The sequence below is a fragment of the Rattus rattus genome, chromosome 9 (genome assembly GCF_011064425.1).
Source record: "Rattus rattus isolate New Zealand chromosome 9, Rrattus_CSIRO_v1, whole genome shotgun sequence".
In the NCBI taxonomy this organism is placed as follows: Eukaryota; Metazoa; Chordata; class Mammalia; order Rodentia; family Muridae; genus Rattus; species Rattus rattus.
In genome coordinates this window covers 5,021,581-5,049,558 of record NC_046162.1, presented here as the reverse complement: position 1 = coordinate 5,049,558, position 27,978 = coordinate 5,021,581, and the positions used below count along the sequence as shown (strand labels likewise).

General features: G+C 54.5%; 1 protein-coding gene across 1 annotated transcript; it reads left to right on the top strand.

Moving 5' to 3' along the window:
- Positions 1–36: 36 nt before the first annotated feature.
- Neurl1b (neuralized E3 ubiquitin protein ligase 1B) lies at positions 37–27,978 on the top strand. The gene is given in 11 exon segments (XM_032912486.1): positions 37–161; positions 16,734–17,279; positions 23,929–24,179; positions 24,181–24,313; positions 24,316–24,379; positions 24,381–24,428; positions 24,430–24,478; positions 24,480–24,510; positions 24,513–24,602; positions 26,182–26,307; positions 26,633–27,978. Coding segments are annotated over 11 exon segments (1,614 nt in total). The 5' UTR covers positions 37–130; the 3' UTR covers positions 26,878–27,978.

The following is a 27,978-nucleotide window of genomic DNA, read 5'->3' as shown; positions in this document are numbered from 1 at the left end:
GCCTCCTCCCGCCGCCGCCCGCGCCGCCCATCTGCCGCCCGCCGGTCGCCGGTGCAGCGGCAATGCCCTGCAGCCCGGCCTCGGCCCCGGCCCGCCCAGCTAGCCCCGCGCCGCGACTCTCGGAGCAGCGATGGGCAACACGGTGCACCGGACCCTGCCAGGTACGCCCGGAGCCGCGCCCCGAGGTGGCGCGGAGCGCCTGGTACTCCCGGGGTCGCCGCAGCCGCGGAGCCCGGGTGCAAGCCAGAGCCTGGCTGCCCGAGCCTGATCCCCGGAGCCGCACCCCTGCGGGGCCGTGGGAACCCCGCCTGGTTCTCCTGGCCTTGGCCGTGCGCCCCATGCCTTTGTTACAGCCGGAGGTCGCTGATGAGCGAACCGGAGTGGGGCATCGGGGCTTCCCGGGCCGGAGCCTTCAGGGGGGCTGCGGGGCGCGGGTGTCCCGGGTCTCCTCGTACAGCCCGCAAGCGCCCCCGCCACACGTGCTACTTCTTGGCGGCGTTCCCACGCGCGCCGGGCTGCACCCCGCTCGGGTGTCCGCTCAGCTGGGGGCCCTCCAAGCCCCATCAGAGCCGCTGCTGTGGAGCGCATCGCCCCCTAGTTATAAGCGCCCTAGAATTTCCCAGACCGGAGAAAGGCCACGGTGGGCGAGGGGCGTGGGGCGGGCGTGCGGAGGCCGGGGACGCCACGCCTCGTTGAAAATACCTAGTGATTGTGGAACAGGTCAGCGCGCTGAGGCTGTCACTGCCTGTTTGCAAAGAAGCGTGTTCCTAAGGAAAGGCACCCCGATTTTACACAAGTTGAAGCTCAGAACCGGAGAAATGACCCGATGACAGGGCAGTGGTGGGAGACTGCACGGGCCCTGTCAGCCTGTCTGCCCCGCCCCTCGCCCCCACTGCTCCAAGTCTTCACAAGTATTTGGGCATAAGGCTGGATATTTACAGCATCCTTGGGCAAAGGCTGAGTGTGTGTGTGTGTGTGTGTGTGTGTGTGTGTGTGTGTGTTGGGGGGAGGGTAGTTCAGAGAAGAAGCAAGTTGGCTGTAGGTCAGATTCAGTGCAGCCCAGCCGACACCCCTTCTCTGCTCTGACACCCCCACAGTCATTCCTCCAGCAGTTACCCGAATAGGGTTGTCTCCTCCCCTGGAAGGGATTGGGCCAACCTGAGGCCCAAGCACTGCTGGGGAGGAGGCCGCTGGGGAGGGAGACAGCCCCTTCTACTAACAAGCTCGTGGGTGGCTTTCACTGCATCATTCCTGAGGTCAGCCAGGTGGAGTCACAGGCTGGTGAGCGTCAGAGGTGGCCTTAAAACCTGGGTCCCTACTAGACCGAGTGACAGCTGCTTCTTGTACACATGGCCATTGCTAGGATGAGACCCGGTCACCAATCTGGAGGAAGCTGAGGTCTCATCAGAGATGGCAGCCACAGAAGATCATGACTGGGACACCACTCCATACCCAACTGGAACGCCTGTGCTGTTCTGGTTGGCTTTTCAAAAGCCATTCTGCCACCTGTGGGTCACACTTGGAGAAAGGCAAGGGACAGGCAGTCTCAGCAGGTGGTCACACGTTGCTGGGGTGACCTGGACCTGATGCTGTGGGTGGAGCACTCTAGGCTGGGGCCTCCGGGTCAAGGCAGGTCACCCCATTGCAGTGTGGGAACTTCCTACCTTCAGGGACTAATGCTCGTACCAAGTGAGAGGAAAAGGAGGCACATCAGACAGCAGGTGCCAAAAACGTAAAGACCTCAGACCTACCTCTCATTAGCTTCTTGCACCTCTATGCCCATCCCCTCACAGTCAGTGTCTTACCACCAGGTTCCCTGGTCACCTTTCCCAGGGACCCTAATGTGGGACACCTTCACAAGACTGTGTGTTCGTATGACCGTGCTGCACTGTCACCGTGTCTTCCTGCGACTCTCTAGGGGTTCCATGAGGACAGGCTCCCGTGCCTTGGTTGTCTTGTTTCCCGGCTTGCCCATCCCAGAACCTTAGTGCCTGGCGCAGGCTCAGAACCGGGTGGTGGAGGACACATGGAGCCTGCATCTTTGGCTGGAGGAATACTTGGCTCAGGCTTGCCCTGAGGAAGCCTGTGCTTTCCTTCTCAGGGAAGGGACACGTGCATAGGGTGGGGTTCATTCCACAGGGCTGGAGATAAGTGGCTGGCATTTGCCGAGCACCTGGATTCCATGCTGGGCTCCCTGGGAACGTGGCTGCAGCCATAAACCAAGCACCATTCTTAAGGCTGCTTCATTCTGATCACACTCTGATCAGGCTGCTTGGAAGTTCCACTCTGACCTGCAAGCTCCCCATGCCCTCCCTTTCCCTCCCCTCCCCTCCCCTCCCCTTCTAGACTGGGTCTTGACTTTGTCATTCCCTCCTAAGCCCCTTTCTTTGCTGATGGCTCTCCTGAGCATAGTCACTGTTGTATGTTGAGTAGGGGCTAAGGCATAGTAGATGTTTGGATAGTTGGGGAATGAATGAATGAGTTTAATCCTCCCAGCAACCCCTCCCAGCAGAATCATCACTCCCACTTAATTGATGGGGGGAAAAAAAAACCCCAAGGCTCACCGAGGTCAAATGGCTCCTCCTTGCCTACAGAGGTCCTCTCGTTGGCAGTGCCAGAATTGAAATCCAGGTTTATTTAGCTCCAAAGTCCTCCTTCTCTTTCCCTGACAGGCATTATCCTCTCAATCGAGGTTCGGATAACACTTATTAAGTGCTACCATGGTCTAGATAATGTTTATGGGTACTGTGCACATGGCGTGCTATGGATGGGGCACAATAAGGAAGTGCCAAAGAAAGGGAAGTGGCCTTTGGTTGGTGTTCATAACCTTGGCATCTCTCTCAGACTGCACCAACACATTATGATGTAGACCCTTGACCCAGAGAGCAAGGGTCAGCGGGAGATGTTGCATCTGCCGAGCTCCTACTGTGTGTTTCGGCCTCCCTTCTCAGGTGCAACTCCTACTGTGTGTTTCGGCCTCCCTTCTCAGGTGGAGTTCTACCCTGCAACATAAGGTATTAGGCTCTCTAGTTCAGAAGTGGGCACACAGAAAGACTGGGCACGTCCAGCTCACACAGGCTCCATCCAAGTTGGCTGACTGGGATCCATCGGGTTCCTAATGCTATGCAGTATTGTTCTCTCCCTGGCCTTGCCCTGGACTTTATAAGGAAAAAATAAACAGGTAGAAGTCGAGGAGGTAGCATTCCAGGAGGGGGTGGGTGGGAGGAAGAGTCCTCTCCCTTTCTCCCAACCAGAACATTCTAGCCCTTTCCCTGTGCACCTCTGGGGCTCACCTGTAGCACAGTTTGGAGGAAATACTGAATTCAAACTGTAGACTGGGTTTAATCATTAAGTTGCCCGGTGCTTGGCCAAGCCAATGGCTTTCGGTGTCTGCTCAATAGCCAGTTATCTGGGAGTTTTGGTTGAGGAGGTATGCTGAATCTATACTGGGCTGCCGTAGGCAGGCTGGGCCAGACCTTCACTGTGTGTGTGTGTGTGTGTGTGTGTGTGTGTGTGTGTGTGTGTGTGTGTGTGTGTGTGTGTGTGTTTCAAAAGGGCTAGCTTTGATTTCACAGATAAAAAGTGAAGGCTCAGAAAGGTCAAGGGCAGAAGCACTATACATGGGAAGACAAACAGAGACAGATATAAAGACAGAGAGAGGGAGAGAAAGAGAGACAGACAGAGACAGAGACAGAGAGAAACAGAGACAAAGAGACAGGCAGAGACAGACAGAGACAGAGACAGACAGAGAGACAGACAGAGACAGAGATAGAGAGACAGACAGACAGAGACAGAGAGAGACTGAGTATCTCTAACCTACTACATAGCTTGCGGATGGGGTGTACTCACACCTGTCTTAAATGACCTTCCCACAGAGCCCCTCTTCCAATCAGCCTCAAACAAGGCCCCTCCTAGACGTGACCATCTTAAACAAGGTGCACCCGAACAATACCCTCCTAGACAAAGCAAACCTGGGCAAAGCCTTTTAGATGCTTGGCCACTCTACTGCAGAGCAGCCTGTGTGACCACAGAGCAAGTAGCTGCTGGTGCCCTGCGAAAGTAGCAGTCTTGGTCACCCTGCAGTAGCCAGCCAAAGGCCAACAAGTGTCAGGTGCTTTTCTCCTCACACCCTCTTCTCTCAGAGGCAGTGTGGAGCTGAGCCAAGCTTTCTTTGTCCTCTTGGCCATACAGACCCCTCTCTCCCTCAGGTCATTGAAGTTTTCTTTTCTATCCAAGCTGAGCCTCTCAAAGCCACAGCAGCTCCTTCAACTGCCCTGGGACCTGCATGCTGCCATGTAGCCTGGGCAAGTTCCCTTTGGTGAGGTCCTGCAAGGATGCCGAGGGCTGTGCTGTAGGCTATAGGGAGAGGACCTGGGGTCTGTCCTGTGTGGGTGGATGCATGGTGGAGAAGTGGTCTATGTTCTGGGCAGACAAGTTAGGCTCCTTCTGCTCCATCCCATCTGGTTCATTCTGCCCCTCCCTCCCTGTGGGTGATTAGGAAGGCTTCCTGGAAGAGGTTACCTCCAAAAGGAAGTTCAGCTGAGTGTCTGCTTGCTTCTAGGGTCTTCTGTGGCTTTGTGCCTTAGTTGCTGTGTGGCCAACAATATCCGTCATGTGCTCAGCATGAGGTGCAGGCCTGAATGTCATGACCAGAAAGGCAGCATGCTTCCTGTAGAGTAGGACCAGCTTAGTGTCCCCCATCCCCAAACCAAGCTGGGCCACCAAAGTGCCTGTCTGTTCTGGGTCAGCTCCAACTACTGAAATCTCTTTAGGACACAGCATAGGACATGTACTAGTGTGGATTATTTTTAAAGATATGTCTTATTATTTTAATCACGTGTGTGCATGTGTGTGAGATCGTGCACATTCATGCAGATGTCCTTGGAAATCAGAGATGTCAGATTCCCTGAACTGGAATCATCATGATTGTAAATTGACTGATGTGGGCGCCGGGAACCAAACTCGGATCCTCTAGAGGAACAGCAAATGCTCCTAATCACTGAGCAGTCTCTCCAGTACTTGCTAAAGATTTGTTTTATTTACCTGTGTGTGTATACATGCGTGTGTGTGTGCGCGTGCGTGCATGCATAGTGCCTGCAGAAGTCAGAAGAGCATTCAGATCCCTTGAGGCTGAAGTTATATGGAGTTATAAGCCTCCCGTTTTGGGTGCTAGGACCCAAACGCTGGTCCTCTGCCAGAGTAGAAATGGCTCTCTCATAACCAGGGAGCCATCCCTATGATCCAAGAGGACTCTTTGGAGACAGGCTCTCACTCTGTATGATCTAGACTGGCCCTCAAGCCAGCAGTCCTCTGCTTCCTGAGTGCTAGGCTGTCAGCTCATGTCCATGTTACAAGTCAAATGTATCTCTGATGGGTACAGCCTTTGTGGATGGAGGCCACTTGGCTGCAGGGGAGGTGAAGGCAGAGCCTGGAGCCCACCAGACCTTAGACTGAGGCCACACTGCACCCCAGACCCTCAGCAGGAAGCGGGAACATGAGGGACAGCTCCCAGGCAGGCAGTGTGAATTGAACAGGATATGGAAGCAGTAAGCAAGACAAAAGACCATCATGATCTTGACTGTCACTGAGGAAAGAAGGTGTCAGTCCTGCCTTTGGGGACCGGAAGGACTGGCTGGCAGGTGGCTTTTGAGAGGGCGGTTGGCATGCTCCACTGGGACAGGGACCATAGCCTGCTTTTAGGGAGTCAGGCTCTGGTGGAGGACACTAGCAATGACACGGTAGTGATGGTGAGTGAGAGAGAGAGACCTGAGGGCCATTCCAGGAGGGCTTCCTGGAGGAGGTGTACTTCATCCTGGGGAGAAAGCAGAGTGCTCAAGGTCAAAGACCCCAGGTCGGGGGAGAAGACAGGAGCAGAACTGCAGAGCTCTTGGGGGCCGGTACTTATGGGGTGATGGGGAGGGTCGTGATGGTAGGAGGGTTTTACAGACAGAGTGCAGTCTGTTCCTTAGCTTCCCTATCAGGGCCAGGGCCAGGCTGTTTAATCTTCCGTGGGTGGAAAGGGGCGACTCTGTACTTCCTGTCTGTATTTAGTGCTGCGCTCTGGGGGTGTAAAATAGAAGCCTAGAGGCTGACGGTGGGAGCAGAGACTAAGGGGCAAGACCAGGAGACAGACTCAGAGCAGTAATAAAACCTGCCCTGGGTCAGGTGACTGAGAAGTGGCAGGTGAGCAACTCAACCTCAGGCCTGTCCTCAGTCAGCAGCCTTGGCCATCAAGTGGCTGCCCCTTGTCCTCATCCTAAGCATCCTGGGACACACCTTCTTTGTCTTCTGAAGGTGACTCATCCATATCCCAGTTGCCTTTGGCAAAACATCCCCTCCCAGCACCCTTGGCTCTGCCTCCACAAAGGTGGGCGTGGCTGTACGCTGGTCTCTTTGGGTGGGGTGGGGGGGCATGTGCCTGCTCAGTGGAACCTGCGTACCCCAGGCCACGGCTAACCCGAGCTCCGTGGGCAAAGCTGAGAGGCTGGATGCCAGGCAAGAGCATCTTGTCCCCACTCTGGCTATCACTGACAAGAAGGCCAGGGTCCTGTGCATCTGTGTTCTGTATCCCCTTCAGTCAGGTAGCGCGATCTTCCAAGCCGCACCCTCTCCTGGCACCTTGAGGTGATGATAGCATCCAGGTGTGCTAAACTCTGGACCAGAAGAGTGTTCATCTCGTGCCTTAGAGTCATGAATCCACCCAGCCAGCAGGCTGCCCCATGGTGAGCCTGGGTCGGGTGCTCTCAGAGGAGAGGGACACAGAGTAATGACAACTGCTTATGTGTGTCCCGCAGCCCAAACACCAAACTTGTTTAACCCTTGGCACATAGCCACGCTGTTGGTCACATGTAACTGGTGAGAGACTATTACTAAGAGAAATAGACCCCTGCCCTGGGGCACACAGCTTCTGAGGGTTGGAGGGCAGGACTGCTCCTGAGGGCTCACTGCTGGGTTGAGAAGGGTGCCCTCTGCAGGTGAACTCCGCAGTTCTGCATTCTTTGCTTGGTTGTCCCGAATCCCACTGGCAGGATTGGTAGGCTGGGCACGCTCCAGGTGGGCTGTGGGTTTGCTATGGGTTCCCACCTGAGGATCCTCCATATCTGACGTATATATTCCAGCCTTTGCCAGAGCCAGTCAGAAGACAGACACTGTCCTGGGGCTTTCTGAGCAGCACAGCTGGGAAGAGGCCATTCCATTGGAAGTGTCCCCATTAGCATCTCAGGACCTCCAGGACCTGTGAGCCGCTTTCAGACATGACAGGCAGGATAATGTGGGCAGAGGTCTGCTGTGTCCAGAAAGACAGGTTTTAGTTCTGAAGGACTTCCACAAGTCAGGGCCCCTTATGCAAGAGTGAGGGAATGCCTGTGAGTGGAGTGGCTTGGCATAGCCGTATGTGGCATGGATCCTGGGAGGACAGTCTGTTCTGGAATCTTGGGAAGGGATTTCCCTGGTGAGCCAGGGATACTTTCTCTCTTACCCTTGCACTTATGTCCCCTAGGGGTCTGCAGGAATTAGACCCATTTCACAGATCAGGACACTGAGGTGATGCAAAGCCACTCGCTCCAGCTAAATCAGCTAGCCTCTATGTAGTTCAGCTCAATGTCGGGTGTTTGTGAACAGCCGCCAAGCATCCTAATCCTTCCTCATTCCTTCTCACAGGGACGACACTGGCCTAGTAGCACCCTACCTCAGACCTTACCTCCCACTGGTGGGGAAAGCTCTTTAATGAGTAAGCCATTTGGGGAAGTGGATAGACAGGGGCATCTGGCTGTGGGCTGGCAGAGGGCCCAGGGCATTTTGTTTACACCCTCAACACCACCCAGTTTATAACACAGTTATGGCCCTTGGGCATGTGCTCTCTTTCCCTTGGCCCCCCAGGATGATAGATTTATGAGATGGGGAGGCACACGCTCCACCTTGTGCCTCCAAAGCTGGGCTCAGTAACTTTCCACTGTAGACAGCCACTCCTTGGGCCTCAAGGGAGCTTCCTGTCCTTCAGGGTTCTTGGTGCTCCAGGGCAGAAGATAGAGGAGTGGAATTTCCATGTGTCTGGGTTGTGGCATAGGACTCTGTCCCGGTAGATGGGGGCTGTGTTCTCAAGAACCAGGGAGCTCCGCACCATCTTGCTCTGTCCCCCGTCTTGTCAGACTTGGGCACTGAGGTCTGGAGCTGGGCCCAGGGTCTTGCAGCAATTACAGTTGGACTTTGGCTGGAATTCCAAGAGAGGTACTTGAAAGAGCCCTGGGCTTGGAGGCAATGGGTGGTTCACATCTCTGTCCTGCCTCCTCTAAGCTGTGTGTCCTTGGGCAAGCCAGTTCCCCACTCTGAGCTTCAATCCTCTCTTCCATCTCAACTTTCAGATGAGGATGACGATGGCTCTGGGAGTGAAAGACAGATGTAAGTTAGACACCTGCACACAGTAGGGCTCCAAGTGTGGCCTTTGTGCTTGGAGGCAAAGAATCAGCACACCCAGATTTGCTGAGATGAGGGACTAAGACCAAGTTGCCCAGTCACACCCAACATCTTTATGTGCCGTGGAAGCAAGTATGGGCTTTTGCTCCAGTGTGGTTTGCCTATGCCCTGGCTGTGGCCAGCCCCTCTCCATCTCTAGGCCTGATCTTCCCATCTGTGAAATGGGTTTTGACCTATAGATTGGCTGCAGGGAGCCTGAACCCAGTATGAAGGAGGCTCTCACAGGCCTTCGCCTCTTAAGGGGCTGTCCTGGAGGCCTGTGAGACACTAGAAGAGCTAGCCTGGGGTGCAGAACTAAGCACACCCTGGCCTACTATGTGCTAAGTGTTGTCTCCAACACTCCTCACAGTTTGTGGTCACAGCATCTTGACCCCTTTTTTTTTTTTAACTTGAGTATTTCTTATATACATTTCGAGTGTTATTCCCTTTCCCGGTTTCCGGGCAAACATCCCCCTAATCCCTCCCCTCTTGACCCCTTTTTACTTGGCCGGTTGCTCAGAACCCCACTGTCAGCCCACCTCAGTCTGCTGTGCTTTTGACAGTTCCCCTGCCTCTCCTAGTCCCTCTTCTTCTTGGGTGGGGCTTGTAGCAGCCACCTCGTCCGAGGTGGTGGGCCTGGGTCCCAGGGATCTGCCTTCCAGCAAGTGTCCTTCTAGCTCCCTTCAGGGTTGCCGGCCCTTGGAGCTCCCCTCCCCCACAGTCACTGCTTTCCTTTTTTAGATACTTTGCTTTTGTTCATCCCAAGTTCCGCCAAACGGTGACCTTTTTTGAGGCTGTGGACCAGCTGATTGATGGCTTCCACTGCCATTCTGCCTGCCCCAGCCAGAATCCCTTTCCGTGCCAAGTTCCACAATGGCCTTGGGTACGTCTTCCTTGCAGGTTGGGATGTTAGAGACCTGCGGTGGACATGCTGGGCAGTGTGTGTCTGGGAAGGGGACTATGCCGGAGAAGCCTGCCTCTGCTCCGTGTCCGCCCTTCAAGACGCTGAGTGGGTCGCTTGGCACGAACACCCAACTCTCAGGAGTACCTGTAGGTGCTCACAGGGCACAAAGCCTCTGCTTGAGGCACCAGGTTGGGGGAGTGGCTGTCTGCGAGGCAAAAAGAGAGGGAAACACAGGCCTGGGCAGCTCTAGCCAGCTTATCAGCGAGCAGTTGCCAGGGCTGCCTGGAGAAACGCCACTGGGGAGGGGGTGAGGGCGGGGCTGGACCAGGCAGGAGTGTGCGGCGGTTAGACTCGATGTTCAAAATCTTGGCTGCTTTTCTCAGGCTTGTTCTGCTGGGCCATTTGGGCAGGCAGAGGAGAAAAGAAGGTTCCCAGTTTGAACCTCGCTCTGTGGAGAAGGAGCTCCACTGGGAGCACTGTCCAGTCCTTGAGCAGCCCTGAGCTTTCTTGCCTGGGCTTGAACACCCTTTATGATGCAGCCCCTGACTCCTTTGCCTCCTGCTGCCCCTCCAGAGTTCCCAGTGCAGTCCGCTTAGTCTCCTTTCCAGGGTTTTTCTGCTGCCAGTCCCCTGGTTTGAACCTCACCTCCCAGCCCTTCTTCCGTCTGACGGGCCTCCCCTGTGCTGTTTGTCTGTGCGTCCTTCCTGCTGCTTTTAGCTCTAAGTCTACCTCCCAGAGGAAAGGAGACAGCAGGGGAGTCCTCTATGTGACTCATGGGGACGTGTACCCCACATCCCACACAGGCACTGGCACAGAATGGATGCTACGGAGCTGTCAGACGGAGGAGGAAGTGATGCGCTAAGGAAGTAGGGACATTCTCTCTGGCCTTCACAGCTCTGGAGCCCAAAAAAACCCTGAAGCTGCCACCCCGTAAGGCTGGCGTTTCCTGAGTCCTTTCATCAAAAGTAAACCTGGCCGAGCAGCCCGTACAGTTGGAGGGACAGCAAGACTCCCTTCGAAGCCAGGGGGCTGTGACACTGCACAGGCCCCAGAGAACAGACACGACTTTCTCCCCAGCTGCCCTGAGGGACCCCCAGACCCCCACAGCTGTTGAGTGTTGATAGCTGTTTGCAGAGCAAAGAGGAGGCAGCCAGTGGCAGTTTCCAGCGCGGGCTGGCCCTCGTCCACCCAGGGTGCTGGCCAGCCAGGCCTGTGAGGCCAAGCACAAAGTCCCCTGTGGGCCTGTTGCTGTGTTTGGCAGGGGAGCCAGGGCGAGTTTGTAGTTTTCTAACCACTTCAAACCCACCAATGGAAACGGTCTCCTCTGCTGCCAAGGGCACCCAAGTCCTTGCCCTTTGGTATGGCGGGAAGCCTCGGGAGTGAGTGTGGTGTGTGTGTGTGTGTTTCTTATCTCTGAAGCTTGCCCTACACACACACACACACACACACACACACACACACACACACACACACACACACACACACACTCCGTGGTATTTTGTGCTGCCCACAGAGCTGGTTTGCCTTTCGAACGTGAGCAACCATTTCTTGAACCAGATATTTTCCCATTCAAGGTCTACAATCTAAGGATGGGTGACCCAAGGGTTCAGGAAGCCTCTGAAGTAAATGCCAGGTTGTGTGCATGGGACATGGGGGTGTTTCTAGGAGAGAAGGCTGTACACTCTTCATTGCTCTCCGTGAGGCCTGTGACCCCACACTACCCTTTACCCATGCATTTAACCAGCTGTCCTGAAGAGAGACGGGTAGGAGGAAGGCCCCATGTCTGGCTTCACAGCCTCAGTTTCTCTTCCCCGTTGGAAATGGAAGCTAGTGACTCCACAGGGGTGTTTCCGGCTTCAGGTCAGAGTGTGAAGGCCTGTGTCCAGCACATCTTAGGAGCTCGGCAGGGATTCCCAACAAAGGACTTGCTCTTTTCAAAAGTGGGCAAGCTCTGCTTCTGGGTGAAGCCAGAATGCTATCATTGCTACCAGCACTGTGGAAGCTTCCAGCATGCCTGGTAGTGAGTGCTGTCTCCTCAGCTTGACATAGATCAAAGGGTCAATGGCATGAGGACTGGGGACCATTAGCACAGCATACCTGTGCCTGGCACACGATGGCTTAAGAATAGGCCTCTGTCTGTGGAGGTAGCCAGAAGGGTTTGAGGTGGCATTTCCCGGCCAAACTCATGGGCCTTCTGGGAGAAACTGTGCCCCTCATACACTGATTAAAGGGCTGAATGTCTCACAGATACCCACTGTGTGCACCAAGTGCGTATCACGTGAGCTTGTGCCATCCTCCAAACGACCTCAGATGGTAGGCATGATTTCCACTAGTCTTCTAGGTCTGCCTGAGACTCAGAGATGTTAAGCGTGGAGTTTAAGGTCACACAGCAAACATACAGCCCTGCCTGGTTTGAGCTGAGGCTGTCGGGCTACAGGGCCATGCCTTCTGGAGCCACATGGAGATCTAGTTGGAGGAGGGACTTGCCCATGGTTGCACCTTGATGGAGGTCGTGAGTGACACCTGCTACCTTTCTGCTTAAGGGACAAAACTTCGGGAGGCATCTGTGGATATTCTCACCATCCCTGCCAACCACCCCAAGGTGGAGATCTAAGGTCATCCACCATTTGCAGATGGCATCTAAGGTCATCCAAGGTCATCCACCATTTGAGAGGCAAAGGTTCAAGGGTTCTCAGGCAGATTAGCTGCAAAGCACAGGCTGACCCCAGAGCCACACAGCAGGAACCACCTAAGGAGGCTTATTCACAGGCTTGGCCAGGACTGGGCGTTGGAGACGCCCAATCTACCCTCTCCAGCCCTGAATCTGCCATGGTTTCGTGTCAGGCATTGTTCTTCTAGGTGAACTCTAGAAATAAACACACCTCTGGGTGGGACCAGCACTACTGGCTGTGAGGTTCAGGCAGAGACTCCCCATGTTGTTAACAAGGGTAACTGTTGAGGTCCGCCCTGTCCCACCTCTGGAAATTCCTACAGACTGGGTCTCACGTTTCCTGGACGGGCCTCCCCAGCCTGGGGCCTTGGCCGTGTGTGTGAGCAAAGGGACATGGGTTTGTCCTAGTGTGATTTGGAAGCCTCATCTTAGGCGGAACTTTCTTGTGATGATGGTGTTCTGAATCTGGTCCTAGTGGCAGCAGCCGGGAACTTCTGTGCTCATGGCTGCAGCTCATGACATTCCGCCATGAAATGCCAGGAAGGCTCGAGCCGCGGCAGGATGGGGTATATACCAAGAGAGCCTTAGCAAGGCTGGGAAACGACTGAGTCCTCAAGCTGCTGCAGGGAAGAGGTCGGCAACCTGCAGCTCATGCCATACCTCCCATGCCATGCACTGTGAGCTGTGGCTGCCCAGAGCTTGCTTGTTTACCAGAAGTGGGTGCAGTAATCTTACAAGTGAGGGCTCATCTTAAAAGCCAGCAACAGGCATGATAAAAACATCCGGCGTGGGGTTGCAGAGTCGAGGGCATTGGCTTGCGGTAGGACCAGCGCAGAGATGAACAGGGCAGTGGGTTTCGGCTGACAGGATTCGCCTCTTCCCCCAGCTTTCTGTAACACAGCGGTTGTTGCCCTTGTTGAAGTGACTGGATTCAGTTTCCCACTGCTGTGCCCAGAGCCTTGGCTCTCCGGATAGTTTGAGTGTCCCCTGTCCTTGTGCCCAGCAAAGCAGGTGTTGGGGGTGCACCTCAGGACACCTGTTGGCCTTTATCTTAAGTGTCTAAGAGCACAATAGCACTCCGTCCTGTCCATCACTCTGGTTTTCTTTGCCTCACACCGGGTCTCTGGCCTCAGTGTGTGGTGGTGGGGGAAGGGGCGGGAAGCAGAGTGTTTATCTCTCATTCCCTGAAGGAAGCTGGGCTGTGTAATCAAAATGAAACAAACATGTCAGCCTGGGGCCTTTGGATGCGCACTGTCCAAAAGCACAGTGGTGTCTGCAGGGAACTTGCCTGAAAGTTGCAGAAGCTGCATCTCCCCATGTCTCTCCCCAGCTCCCTGCCCAGACTGGGCTCCAGAAATACCTTCTGGGGCTCCAGGGATGCTTGGTGAGGGGTCTGTGATGAACAGATAAGACTGGTGCGCAGAGCTTGGGGCCAGGAGAGAAGCGGAGTCAACCCACTCTGAAGGCTTTGACTTGTAGTACCATTGTTACTTCCTGGAGAATTCGGCAGATGAAGGCACCTTGGTTTTGGGCACTGGTGAAAGCCGTAGTCCCAAGGCTGCTTGTGAATGCTGACCCCGTTCATGGCTGACACTGGGCATCCTGCTTGCTGGGGCTTTATCTTCTGAACTTCTGTAGGTCTTGGTAGTTCTTATCACAGGCAGTACTGGCTGGCCACAGGCTGGTCTGCTGGGTCCTGCCACCCGGGCTGAGCCTCTTGGCTTGGCATTTAGGGCCATTCAGCTGAGTCCCAGAGCACTGACGGCACATATGACAAACCGTCACAGCAGCAGCCTTGACACCCTGAGTCCCCCACTACCACAGTCCTCTCTTTCCCCACAGCGGCCAGTTCCTGCTCTGCTCACAGCACTCCCCTCTGATCTTTCAAGACTTGTCTCTGTGGACGTCACCGGTCCTGGGTGCTGGGGCATGAGGTGGCCTTCTTTATGCTCCTTTGGAGAGGTGCCAGTCACTGTGTGGGGTCTGCAGAGCGCACGGGCGGGTGGATAAATGAAAGACTTGAACGAGCAGTGGAAGGAACACAGCCTGCCACTCTCTGGTGTGAGTCCAGGGCCTCCTGTGAGAACTTCCCTCGGCCCTCCCACCCAGGCCCTTGCTGCTTTATTGAGAGAATGGAAGGGAGACTGCGGGAGAAGCAGAAAGGTCTGTACTGGCTAACCACCACGCTTACACCCCAGCTTCTGGATTTGAGTGCGGTCTCCCCAGCAACCCGACATGGTGATGGGGAAGAGAGACCACAGTAAGCAGACAGGACTGACTGGAGGGTATGTGGAGATGGATGGATTCAGTCTTGCTGCTACCCAGACCTAGAAGCTGTGCCTGATCCACCCGGAGCAATAGTGGCCCTGACATTTGCATGGCTGCACTTGAGCAACCTAGCAGAGTCCACAGAAGGGACTGACCTAAGCTTGTAGCCCCTCCACTGGCCCATTTCCCTATCTGCAAACAGGCTGTGTAGCTAAGGTCTAGGCTATCAGGCATCAGCTAGTCTTTATCAAGGACCTGGTGTAGCCAGGCCTTTACTGGGCACGGGTGTGTGTGTGTGTGTGTGTGTGTGTGTGTGTGTGTGTGTGTGTGTGTGTAATGGAAGCCCCCCCCCGGGCCGCACTTGCCACAAGCCTATTCCTACCTCTTCTCTCTGCTTCCCCTTCAAATACACACAAAAGAACCAATCCCCTTGTTAAAAAGGGGTTCTATTCACTGAGTATTGTTTAAACGTTCAAAGCAAATATCTCTTGTGGGTTTCCCCCACCCTGTGGAAATTTTATTAGAATCTTTTTATCTCCTCTGCCGTGAAGACACACCCAGATTCTGACCCCTCCCACCACCTACTGGCCTCTCTCTCATCCGAGCCTTATGATCCAGCAGGCCTGTTCAAGCAATGGCTCTCCCACCAGCCCATCCTGCCCCAGTGTCCAGCGTAGCCTTCCTCTCAGCTCTGAGCATCCAGTAATGAGGCTTCCTCAGAGTAAAGCTGTTAAAGTAAGGCAAGGATCTATAAGGCCCCCACCCCTCCGGCTCCCCCAGCCCTGGGCTCACCCGGAACCCACTCCCCGGCTTCCTCACACCGGTTCCACCCCGGCTCAGCTGCATCGATGCTTCCTTTCCTCAGGGTCTTTGCACTGCTGCCCCAGCCTGGCATCCTCCCTAGACCTGCACAGCTCACTCCTTCCCTTCCTTTAGGGTTCTGCCTCCAGTCACCCATCAGGGATGCTCTCCATGAAAGCCCCAGGGCAGGGTCTCGGCTCCAGCTCAGCACACTGCTCTCTGCAGTGCACCCCACCAACACAGATCCCTCATTTGTAGTCAGACTTTAGTCCCTGGGCTGTCAGCTCATCAGAGGGGGATCTTTGTCTCTTGGGACAGTTGTCTCTTCACTGCATAGCAGGCTGTCTGAGCCCCTGATTGATGTGTACCTGGTTGACTACAGTCCCTGAGGCTTTTCTCTCTCTCCCTAAAGAGGGACTTAGTCTTGCTCCTTGGTCCGGCATTGTCTTCACAGGTGGGAGCCTTCTGTCTGAAGAAGCCTGCTTCCCTCCTCAGGTTTTAGAGGAGCCGGATGGTTATTCTCCCTTAGTCTGCCAGCCTTAGAGTCAACTAAACATGCACGCGGGAGTGAGCATAGAGGAGCTGTCCCCTCGGTGCCCTGTCCCTTTAAAAATGGCCTCTGCTGTTGTAGTAAGTCAGAACTCCTCCCTGCGCTGACCTCCACCTACCGCTTCCCTCAGAGTGAAATGAGGAAAGACAGGAGGATAGCTCCTACCAGTGGCCAGGTTCTCTGAGAAGCCCCTCAGAGAATCTCCCTAGAAATAATCCCCCAGAAGGTACATTCTAGAAAAGCTAATTTTATCACCATCAGAGAAGAGGGCAAGCCAGAATCCTGGTTAGGACGGAGCTACAGAGAGATCGTGAGGTTACCAGCGGACCACCACAGACACTAGGTGAACCGTCATACGTAGGGATGTGATCCACGCTGCCTTTCAGTCACGATGGGAGGTTATGCACCCACTTGCAGTCCAGGAAATCAGGTGGGGAGTGTGACAGGGTTGCCACTGTGGTCCAGCTGCAGAGGCCAGAGGCTGGGAGTGCCGGCTGACATAGGGATCCCAACGGAATTTGTGCTCCTCAGATCCCCACCTCGCTGTGAACATACATTTTAAGGAAAACAAGCTAAATGTCCCCACTGATCCTCAGGAATCCAAGCACTCTGCAGCTCAGAGGTGATCCTAGGAGGAAGCTTCTAGACTTGGGAGAGTTTGCTGAGGATGAAGAGGCCATCTGACCCCAGGCCAGGTGGTGATAAACTGGATGTGGAACCCAGGGAGCTTTTTAGTGCACACCCAGCGTCAAGCTTTGACTTGCTCATCTGTGTACAGTGACTTGCCATGGTTAGGGGCAGGGGTGAAAGAGCTCTCTAGGTTTAGCCCAGAACTTTCTAAATTTTAGAATCTAAAATGTGTCCATGCCAAATCTAAGGTGGAATTTATGGAAGTGGTTAGTACAATCCCTGGCCACAGGACTTTTTTTTTTTTTTTTTTTTTTTTTTTTTTTTGGTTCTTTTTTTTCAGAGCTGGGGACCCAACCCCAGGGCCTTGCGCTTCCTAGGCAAGCGCCTACCACTGAGCCAAATCCCCAACCCCGGCCACAGGACTTCTAAGCGCTGACCTGCCTCCTCTCTCCCCACAGACTCCAGCCCTCCTGCACGCCTCCTGGCCACCCGGCCTTGCTACGGCCCGGGCCCGGAGAGGCGAGCGGTCCTGGGCGAGGCGCCACGCTTCCACGCGCAGGCCAAGGGCAAGAACGTGCGTCTGGACGGCCACTCGCGCAGGGCCACGCGACGGAACAGCTTCTGCAACGGAGTCACCTTCACGCAGCGGCCCATTCGCCTGTACGAGCAGGTGCGGTTGCGCCTGGTGGCTGTGCGTCCTGGCTGGAGCGGCGCGCTGCGCTTCGGCTTCACTGCGCACGACCCGTCGCTCATGAGCGCACAGGATATCCCCAAGTACGCCTGCCCCGACCTGGTCACACGGCCTGGATACTGGGCCAAGGCGCTGCCCGAGAACCTGGCGCTGCGGGACACGGTGCTGGCCTACTGGGCTGATCGTCACGGTCGCGTCTTCTACAGTGTCAATGATGGCGAACCAGTGCTGTTCCACTGCGGCGTGGCCGTGGGAGGCCCACTCTGGGCACTCATCGACGTCTATGGCATCACGGACGAGGTGCAGCTGCTGGGTAGGTCGGTTGGCACAGCCTGCACATTCCCAGTGTTCACAGCCCAATGAGCTTGGCTCACCTGAGTCACCCAGCTGCCTGGTGTGTCTTGATTCTCACACAAGCAACGGTGTCCAATTTCTAGGGGAAACTGAGGCTTAGAGAGTTACTTTTGTTATTGGACTGGGAGGGAACCCACGTGGGCTGGCCCCAGAGTCTGCGCGCCTTATCACTCTTAGACCATTATGCATCCATTCACTCCCTCTTTCCATTCCTTTGTTCATGTTGCGCCTCCCCCAATCCCAGCATGCATTGCCTCTGCTGGCTCTCACTCATTCGTGAACCTATGCCAGTGGGCAGTCAGGCGCAGCAGCGAGAGCCAGGCTAACTGTGAAGGGGCTCAGGGTGTGTTGGGGAGGCCATTCTCTGACCTCTCCTACCCCCAGTAGACAGTAGTCACTTATTCTTTGTTGAGTCTGCAGCCTGCACTTGAAACAACCGGACTTAGACTTGGGAGGTGTGAAAAGAGTAGGTTTCTCAAGGGAAGCTATACGCACCCTCATGTAATCTGCCTGCATGGAAGTACACAGGGACAAAGTGAGGGGATGGACAGATAGACCGATTTATCCACCTGTCTGTAGCCTCAAGCTTTCCACGCTGAGGCACCTCCTCCCTGTTTGGTTTGTTTGCCTTGGGAAGATAGATGGCTTAAATAGCTAAATGTTTGGGCTGGTTTCTGGCTTTGGGTCCCACCCCCACCCCACCACTGGGTGTGGAGGGCAGACTTAGTGTCCAGGAGATGACTCTCCTCTCTCCACAGAAATAAAGAAGCCACAGAAGTTTTAAGTGGTCAGAGCAGGCAGGGACATGAGAGTCGCTGAGACTTACCTAGGGCCGCTCTCCACAGGCCGTTTGTGGGGCCTTGATGCAGAGCTAGACCCTCCCTGTTTCTGTCCCTTTCAACTATAAAGCAGGTTCGTGATAGCGCTCACTTCCTGGGATCATTGGCAGGGTTACCGGAAATGGTGTCTGTAGGGGTGGGCAGCCTGAGGCACCGACCCTTGAGCAGCAGCTGGAAAGCCAGGATCTGCTGGCTTGCGTGTGGGCAGGGTCTGTGTCCTGGGTTCAGGCAAATCAGATTGTGAGGAGCACTGCTCCATGCTGGGGCCTCACTTGGGCATTAACCAGGCCCCTACCCACTCTTTTCCCTTAAAGATTTTCCACGAAGGTTCCAGAAACCACAGCTTGCCTATGCCCCCCAAATCTCCCACCACCCTTTATCCCTGTAGAACTGGGGAGCAATCACACCTGGCTCTCCAACCCACATCTCTGTGAGCAGACCGGAAACCACAGCCACACATGAACAGTACAAGCGGGTTAGGATTTTTTAAAAATATAGATCAGCGGCTGGCCTTGGTGACTAAATGAGTCTGGATACACCTAGGGGACACAGGGACCCTTCCCCTCTCATTTTCTCAGTCAGCAAACATGCCTGAAAACCCACACCACACCACCACCACCACCATCAACATCATCACCACCACCACCACCACCATCAACATCACCACCACCACCACCACCATCACCATCAACATCATCACCACGCCATCAACACCTCATCATCAGCACCACCACCATCATCAACATCACCACCACCACCATCAACATCATCACCACCACCACCATCAATCACCCCACCACCATCACCACCAACAACAACCACCACCACACCACCACCACCATCATCATCACTACCACCACCACCAACATCACCACCACCACTACCACCACCACCATCACCATCAACATCATCGCCACCACCACTACCACCATATTCTGTGACCCTTAGGGAGAATGGAACAGAGCCCACCATGTAACAAAGCAAACCTTAGCCTCAGTTTCCTTATTTCTGAGCCATCCCTGAGATGAGATGCCCTCGGCACAGAAGGGTGATCACACAATCGTGTGATGGGGCAGCGAGCGCTGGGGAGCTCTGGTTCTGAGATGTGGGTCATGGGCGTATTTCCCTTCCTGTGTGTGCATGCAATTGTGTTGCTTTTTTTTTCTTCATATGTATGAGGGCATGCCTGAACATGTGTACTATATACATCACATGTGTGCATGTGGTGGAGACCAGAAGAGGGTGTCAGATCACCAGGAACTGGAGTTACAGGCAGTTATGAGCCACCCCGTGGATGCTGGGAACTGAACCTGGTTCTCTACAAGAGCAGCAAGTGCTACTAACCACTGAGCTATCTCTCCACCCCAGCCCCATGTACAGTGAGAAAGAGCATCAAAACCATTTCCAGGGTTACTTATGCGGGGGAAGCTTCTGGCTCCTGGGTGGTGTTTTCCCCCTTCCCATGGGGGAAAGCAAGTTGGTAATGGTCACATCTGAGTAAAAGGAGAATGAGGAAATCAAGGGGTTTTAGAGACCTACCATTTCTGGGGGTGGACACACCACCCCAGAAATTCTCTCGGTCACAAAATGCCCAGGCAATGCCCCAGAGTAGCCAGGGCTTGGTAATAGTCTGTGTGCTGTCTTCTTTCTCTTCTCCTCCAAAGTTAATGTTTGAGGGGCTTGGGGGGCTATGAAAATAAGATGACCCTGGTGTGTTACAATATGCCTTTAGCCCCAGCATCCAGGAGGCAGGGGCAGGGGCAGGGGCAGGGGCAGGGCAGGGGCAGGGGCAGGGGCAGGGGCAGGGGCAGGGCAGAGGCAGAGGCAGAGGCAGAGGCAGAGGCAGAGGCAGGGGCAGAGGCAGAGGCAGAGGCAGAGGCAGAGGCAGAGGCAGGTGGATCTCTGTGAGTTCAAGGGCAGCCTGATCCACATAGAAGAGTCCCAGGTCAGCCAGAGCTACATAACAAGACATCTCCGTTGTGGCTCTTGCTCCATGACAGAGCATTTCCCAGCATGCAAGGCCCCAGATTTCATCTCTAGCACTGAATAAAACTTAAAAACAAAACAAAACAAAACAAAACAAAAAAAAACCCAGTAAATAAATGGATATCGAGCCACCAAGACTGAATATTTGGAACAGGCAGCAGGTGTGGGATGACCGCTGTAACCTACAACCCTGAGGTGATGCCATAACGTGCAATCCTGAGGGATCCCTGGGAAAACTTGGCTTGGGGAGAGAGGTACCCCGGGACACAGGGATGGATAACTCACAGCAGCCAGTGTGTGTTTTGCCCTTTGTACCCTTGACGTCTGGGGAGGTGATTTATGGCTTTAAAATTCTCAGCCATGAAATCCACCCCCTAATAAACAACACCCGGTACCCCCTCAACGCCCCCTCTCTTCTCATACCCATGGACTAGAGCCTGAGAAGCAAGACCCAGAGATGGCATTGGGGTGGGGCTGTCAAATGCAGCAATAAAAACCCAGGCCGTCTAGTTAGATTTGAATTTAAGATAAACAAAACAGAAAACTTAGTACCAGTAGGTCCTGTGGCAGTTTGGTGGGGACATGCTCATACCTGCCCTTCCCCCATCCCCAAATTTGTTTATCTAAAATTCAAAGGGGCCTACAGGCCACACACAGCTCTTGGCCTGGCAGAGGTACATGGCCCTGCACCTTCTGCAGTAGATCCAGCTACCACACTGGGTGAGCTAGGTCCAGGGTGCAGTTCCCCGCTGAGGTGAGAAGCCAGGTTCTGAGAAGGAAAAGTGACCAGTCCTGAATTCAGGCTCCTGGTCTGCAAGGCCAGATTTGTCTGTATTTGGCTCTGCAGCTCTCGCTCAGCCCTGGCTGTACACAGAGTCTCCTGGGAGATCTGGAAAGTCTCTGTTTAGGCTGCACCTAAGCCAATGACAGCAGGGCTGGCTCCCAGCACCCAGCGTACCCAAGGCTCTCTCAGGTGGCACAGCCTGCAGCCAGGCTCTGCTGGGATTCTCAGGAAGCCCTTTGCCTTGGGTGCCTGCCCCTCCCCACTGGTCTCTTAGATTCCTTCGGATCTCGTTATATTTATATTAGTGACCACTAGGCCAGGCCCGAGGGATTAGTGCGCCTTGCAGATAAGGAAAGTGAGGTTCACGCCTGCTAAGTTACACCTGCATTCCAGAACACCGTAGGGTCCCAGGGATGCTGGCTGAAGGAGATCCATCCCTCTTCCTGGCACAAAGGATCTCCCATCCTTCCTCTGCCCAGTGTCTGGGTCAGACTAAACAGGTACCACACCAAAGCCAGGGCATCGCAGACTAGACAGTCTGAAATACTCAGTTGCTTCAATATCATTTAAGGGGGAGAGGGACACAGCGGTGAGCCTCTCCCAGGCAAAGGGGGGAGCCTGAGGAGCCATCTTCCCTTCCCGCTCTGCTGTATTCTGCAGGCTTCCTCCTCAGCTTGGCTATCCTGTGGGCCAAACAAAGGGTCACCCGCTGTGGAAGTCCTGTGTCCCACCAACTGGTTTTCGAGGTCTTGAGACTTACTGGCCTCAAGCACCATCCATGTATTATGGTTCACACCTCTCTTGACTTGTGGCTGTAGGCAGGGGGTGGGGTAGTAGACCGGCCAGGTGGAGAGACCTCCCTCTCCTCAGGTGACAGCAGTGAAGGTGGGTTATATTCTCTTCAAGGAAACCTGGGTGTGGGTGCAGAAGCCAGAGCAGCAGTCCTCCACAGGCCGTGCAAGGTATCTTGTACCAGACTGGAAAGACCACACGTCCTCTACTACTGAGACACAGGGCCCTGGGTTTTGTGCTGGGTGCGTTCCCTCTCTTAAATTGTGTAGGACAGAATACATAAAACACACATCAAAAACAGTGCACATGGGGCTGAAGGAACTGCTCAAGCCCTTGCTGCTCTTCCATAGAACCCAGGTTCTATTCTTAGCGCCCACATGGAGGCTCACAAATAAGGGGATCCAACACCCTCTTCTGGCTTCTGTGGGCATCAGGTATCATAAAAACAACAAAAATGTTTTTTAAGTCCATATAAACATATTTTAAATATATATTCAGCCCTTAGAGGTACCCAGGGTGTGGTTTTGTGTGTGTGTGTGTATGTGTGTGTGTGTGTGTGGGTGTGTGTGTGTGTGTGTGTAAACAGCCGTAGACTTGAACAAGCTCTCATAAAGCAAGACCAGTCCTACTGATCTCAAGGCATCAGCAGGACTTGAACGCCACCTCTGAACTGTTGGATTCTGTGTTAGTCGTGCTTCCATCTGCTGTAACAAAATACCCGAGGCTTCACCAAAAGTCTCTTTAGCATGTTGTGCAGGTTGAAAGACCAGATCAGGCAGGGCCTCTGGGAGCTGCCGTCAGGGCAACCGGGGCATCGGGAAACATACCCTAGTGAGACCAGAACCCAGAGAGCCAGTGGTCAGGCCTGCTCTCTTCCTGACAACCTGAGGTTCTCACAGGACTGAGTTACTCTTTGGCCAAGCATCTACCCTTGGGGACCAGCACCTCCAGTGGCACACACAGAGCCCTGCCTCTCAGAACCTGCACTACCTCTTAATCTTGCTCCCAACCCAGGAGCCCCCGGGGGGACTTTGCAAAGTCTAGAATTTCCAGATGTGCACTCCATCCTCCTGCTGCCTCCCTGCCTCTATCTGACACCCCAGCCTTGCACTGAGCCCGCTAGATGGGACTCCTGACTCTCCCCCACCTCTTGTTCTCCCAGTACCCCACTGTCAGCAAACAGCACCTCCCACTCCAGACACTGGCATCCTCCTTCCTCTTTCCTCCCTCACCTCTGTCATGTGTCCTGTCCTTTCTGTTCCTGGTGGCACTGTGGTGAAGAACCCTGAATCTAGACAAGGCAGCTTGGGCTCTGTGCCTCAGTTCGCATGTTAAAGGCAGCAGGGATAGTTCGTGCCTGTCCGTTGCTGTATTAAATGAGATCCACGAGCTCAGGTTAACCCGCTAGGGCCCCAGTGTAGGATCTGCTCCTTGGGCTGATGTTTTGCTTTAACTAGGGAAACAATAAAGGAACCTCAAAGGCCCAGCTGTGCAAACGTATGAAAACCTCTGGAAGGAGAAAGAGAAAAGGACAGAGGAAATGAGGCAAGAAGTTGGGCATGGAACATGAACTCCAGGATTCGGAACACTAAGACAAAAGAGCACAAGTTCAAGAACAGCCCCGGGTGTGGGGGTGGGGAGGAAGAAGAGAGGAAGCAGGGTGGAGATGGAAGGGAAAGAAGGCCCTTCCAAAGCAGTAGGAGGTTGGTTGCAGCAAGGACTGGAGGCTCAGATAGCACTTAATCCAGGCAGCCATAAGGACCTGGCACCCAGAGTCTGAGGTCAGGAAGATATTGGATGAGGTCCAAGAGAGCTAGGGTCAGAAGTCAGGCAAATCTGGGGGATGGGCCTTACATTTAGGGCAGTGGAGTTCTGCCTGACCCGCTTACGGTCTGAGTGAGGCCTGAAGTCTGAGATAAGAGATCTAAAGGAGCTGGAGTCTAGAGTCTCATGTCTGAGGTTGTAGGGCTTGGCGATGTAAACTCCAAGTTATGAGGTGCGGGAGTTCAGGAGTGTGCCGAAAGAATGTGGGGGTGCAGGATTTTAGACCTGAGGTTGGAAATCAGTGGATCTGGGTGGGGTGCAGGATCTGATGTTGGAGGTCAGGGGCAACTAGAGTCCTGGGCCCTTAAGGCTTAAGGGACTGGTTCTGAGATCTGAGTTCCTGGTTGCCAGTGGCCTCCTGACGCCTCTCCTCTGTCCCACAGAAAGCACCTTCGCAGACACGCTGACCCCGCTGCGCCTGGGCCAGGCCCGCCTCAGCGCCTGCCCGCCTCCGGGCAGCCATGATGCTGCCAACTTCGATAATAACGAGCTGGAGAATAACCAGGTGGTAGCCAAGCTGGGTCACCTGGCTCTCGGCCGTCCGGACGCCGCCGTCCCGTGCGTGGCCCGCGAACGCGCGAGGCCCGCCTCCTCACCCGCGCTGCTGGACGCCGAGCTGCGCTTCCACGCCACGCTACGGCCCCGACGTGAGCTTGTTCGCGGACCGCAGGCTAGCTTGCGCGCCCTGCCCCTGACGGCGGCCGCACGCCGTGTTCTCCGAGCGCCCCTTACGGCCCGGGGAGAGCCAGCGTGGAAGTGGGGCGCCTGGCTGGCGGCGCTTGCAGCTGTGGGCTCGGGTATCACGCCCCGCGATCCTGGCGCTGGCCATCCGAGCTGCTCCGCGATCCGCTGCGCTGCTGGACCGCAAGGAATACCGGGTGGTAGGCGCCGCCTGTGCCCAGCGGAGGCGACGCCGCCAGCTTCACGCTGGTGACCGGGCGGCGACGCCCTGCTGGCGGTGAACGGAAACCTGCGGGACGCTTGTTGTGGACACTGCAGGGCGCCTGGGCCTTCTTCGCTGTGCGCGGCGGTGTGGCGGGTCAGCTGCGTCTCCTGGGTGAGTGTGCACCAGGGTCCCCAGTAAGAGCTCTCTGTAGCAGCGAGCTACTGTCAAGACTTGCCTGGAAGGTGTAGTTTTTATTTCCTTTATTATTTATTTGTTTGTTTGTTTTATTTCCTTTATTTTAGTAGGATTTTTTTTAAGAAAATGCATACTGTAAAAGACAAGGGAAATTCACTAACATATGCAAGAGAAGCCGCGCACGTGCAGAGTGGAGAGAAGGCTTGAGCCATCCTGTTTGGAGACGATTCTTACCTTTGCTCTTAGCAGAAATAGATGAAGAGGCCAGAAGCAGTAGGCCAGGCCAGCAGAGGACAGGCTGCATGTGACAGGCTGATAGGGACAGCTGCATGGTGTGACATTTGCTGTAGCAAAGGGGCTACCTTCCAAGTTTGGGGGACAGAGTGCCATGGTCAGGGAAGTCAGGAGGGCACAGCACCACCCTCAGAGTCCAGCTTATAGCAGAAATAGCCATGTTGGCCTGGATGCTCCCGCTGGCCTGTGAACCCACGTGACTATCTACAGACAAGACCACAGAGAGGCCGGTCTCACAATCCAAGAGTCACACAGCCGTGAAGGGCAGGGAAGATCCCACTCTCCCGGGGTCAGTAACCTTCTGGGTGGATGAGAGTGAGGTTGCCCTGGGATGAAATGGCCCCAACAGGTGGACACAGCGTGCCTTAACACCGCAGCCTAGGTGTCTGAAGCAGGCGTCTGTGGGGCCTGGCTAGGGTATTTTGAGCTTTTTACAGGTCAGTGTTGTTGTCGAACCACCTAATTTAAGATTTGGGCCTGAGACAAGTTTTCCAAGTAGGGGTAGGCTACCGTAGTTGACCTTCCTTCAAAGAGAGTAAAAGAAGCACCTCTTTTTTTTCTTGTCTTTCTAAGATGAGATATACAGTCTGCAATCCTGTAGCTGTGACAAAGCCCCATTCTAAGTGCCCCAAGCACAGAGTAGCTCAGAAGTCTGGAACTCTCTTAGATGGACTCAGGAAAAGCTAGGTCTCGATGATGAACACACACCCCCAGGATAAGCCTCTACTCTCGGTTAGGCCGTGACACAGAGAGGCTTCTCCCGTGTCAGGCTGCCGTCAGCGGCACGAGCCTTTCCTTTACCAACAGTTCTAACGGCAGCAGCATGGTGGCCTTGCTTGGGTCATATGCCCTTCTTTGAATCACAGTGTGATTAAAGGATGGAAGGGTCTTTCGGTCTGACCTGCTATCCCAAGGCTATTTTTGAAATAGAAGCTATACCAGAGCTTGCATATGTGTGTGTGTGTGTGTGTGTTATATAATATATAAATCATACCCAATGTATTATATTGATAAAATATATTATTAACATATAGTTATAATAACATAATATATTAATATATTATTATGGCACTATAGCCATACCACTGTGAAGGCACCTAAATAGGAACGGAGGTTGAGCAGGCAAAGCAGACAGCCACCACATTGGCAGAACCCTGGACAGTCACCTCATCCATTGCTAGACAGGAGGGGTGCAGAGGAATGGGAAGCAGGTCTAGCCTGTGCCTCTCTCATACACTAATAGAGTCTATTTGACTACTAGGCACCGTACAGTCCGGTCCTGAGGCCACAACTCCATCAGGGTCCTTCAGTGGCTCTCAGGATGACAGCGATTCGGACATGACCTTCGGGGTCAACCAGTCGTCTTCAGCATCAGAATCGTCTCTGGGTAAGGAAGCACAGACTCCTCCCCCCAGCCCGAGGGGCGGGACTTCCTCAGGGCATGGGGTCCTTTGGCTGGCCAAAGCAGGCCTGCTTTGTTTGCAATTGCACCTGCTCCTTTCTGCCGAGCTCAGTGGGAGCATAGAGAGAATCAGAAACCCAAAGGCAGTTTTCCTTTGTGCTTTGTGGGAACAGCACTATCGAAAATGGTTAAAACTCAAAATGTAAACCAAGACGGGACCTGTGCCCATCGCCACCGAGGGAACACTGCATCCGGAGGGAGTCCTTCTGAGAGTCACATCACTAATGATACCCTATCTCCCTTCCGGCAGTGACAGCCCCCAGCTCCCCACTGAGTCCCCCAGTGTCCCCGGCCTTCTCTGCACCTGAGCCGGCCGGCAGCAGGAATGGAGAGTGCACGGTGTGCTTCGACAGCGAGGTGGACACGGTCATCTACACGTGTGGACACATGTGCCTGTGCCACAGCTGCGGCCTGCGGCTCCGAAGGCAGGCACGGGCCTGCTGTCCTATCTGCCGTCGGCCCATCAAGGATGTTATCAAGATCTATAGGCCGTAGCCGTGCAACTGGCTCGGCCAAAGCGAGGTCACCTTTCTGAAGCCCCTGCTAGGTGGGCGACACCATGGCTACCAGGGAGCCCGGGGTCAGGAGCCATCTCTTGTCTGCCACTCCGCAGTGATGAGCAAGGCAGGACAGGTGTGGAGATGAGGCCCTGGGGGGCCAGAGGCCAGGCGAGCTTTGTTTCGTCTGTCTCAAACACACGTTGCCCCCAAAAGCCTGTCCCAGGATTCAGCTCAGGAACTGCCTGGCAGATCACCTGCCTCTTGGTGACCTTCAGCTGGGAAAGGGTACCCTCTGTCTGTGCAATGCTTCTTTGGGGTTGGGTTGAGTGTATGTGTGTGTGGGGGGGGTGGGGGGCGGAGACAGCACAGAGAACGTGTGAGAGAGAGAGAGAGTGCGTGAGTGTTTTATGCAGGGATCCGTCTCCTGGAGGGTATTTAACACTAAGGAATGTGCAATCTGGGCCCAATGTTAATGTGATGGTTGTCCACTTTCTGGGGATTTGGTTTTCTGCAATGAGCTAGCTTTGAACACACAAGGCCTGAACCTACACAGAGCTCCCTGGGTGGCACTCGGATTTTCTAAGGGAAAGCAAAAATAACTCACTGTTTACAGCTCCAGGCAGCAGCTCCTGCTGAGGGGAGGAGGTGGGCGGAGAACATCAGAGAACAAGTGGCTTTTGCTTCTTACTCAGACTAGGAGTGGTCTTCCCATGGCCCTGAGGACAGGTGCCCAAGCTCTAGCATCTAGATTCCTTCATCCCCAGCCAGTAGAACACCTCAGCCCCGTCCCTACATGCTCTGGAGTTTTGTGATGTCCCTCCTGTTCTTGGGGACAACACCATATCTCCCATGGTAAAATTAAAGCTTTGGGCATGTCCCGGTGACCAGCTGTCAGAAGCTAGAAGACCCAGACCCCCTCTGGTCCTTGTCCTGACCCTCTCATTTTCCTGATGGTGATTATGGTGTTAACTACACTGGTTACTCATGAGGAGAGGACTGAAAATGTTCCCCACTCCTGGGCCTGTTTGCCGGCATTTCCCTGGCCCCAGCCCTGTCACCCTCTCCCTGGGTCAGACTTGTTTCTGTAGGCTTCCAG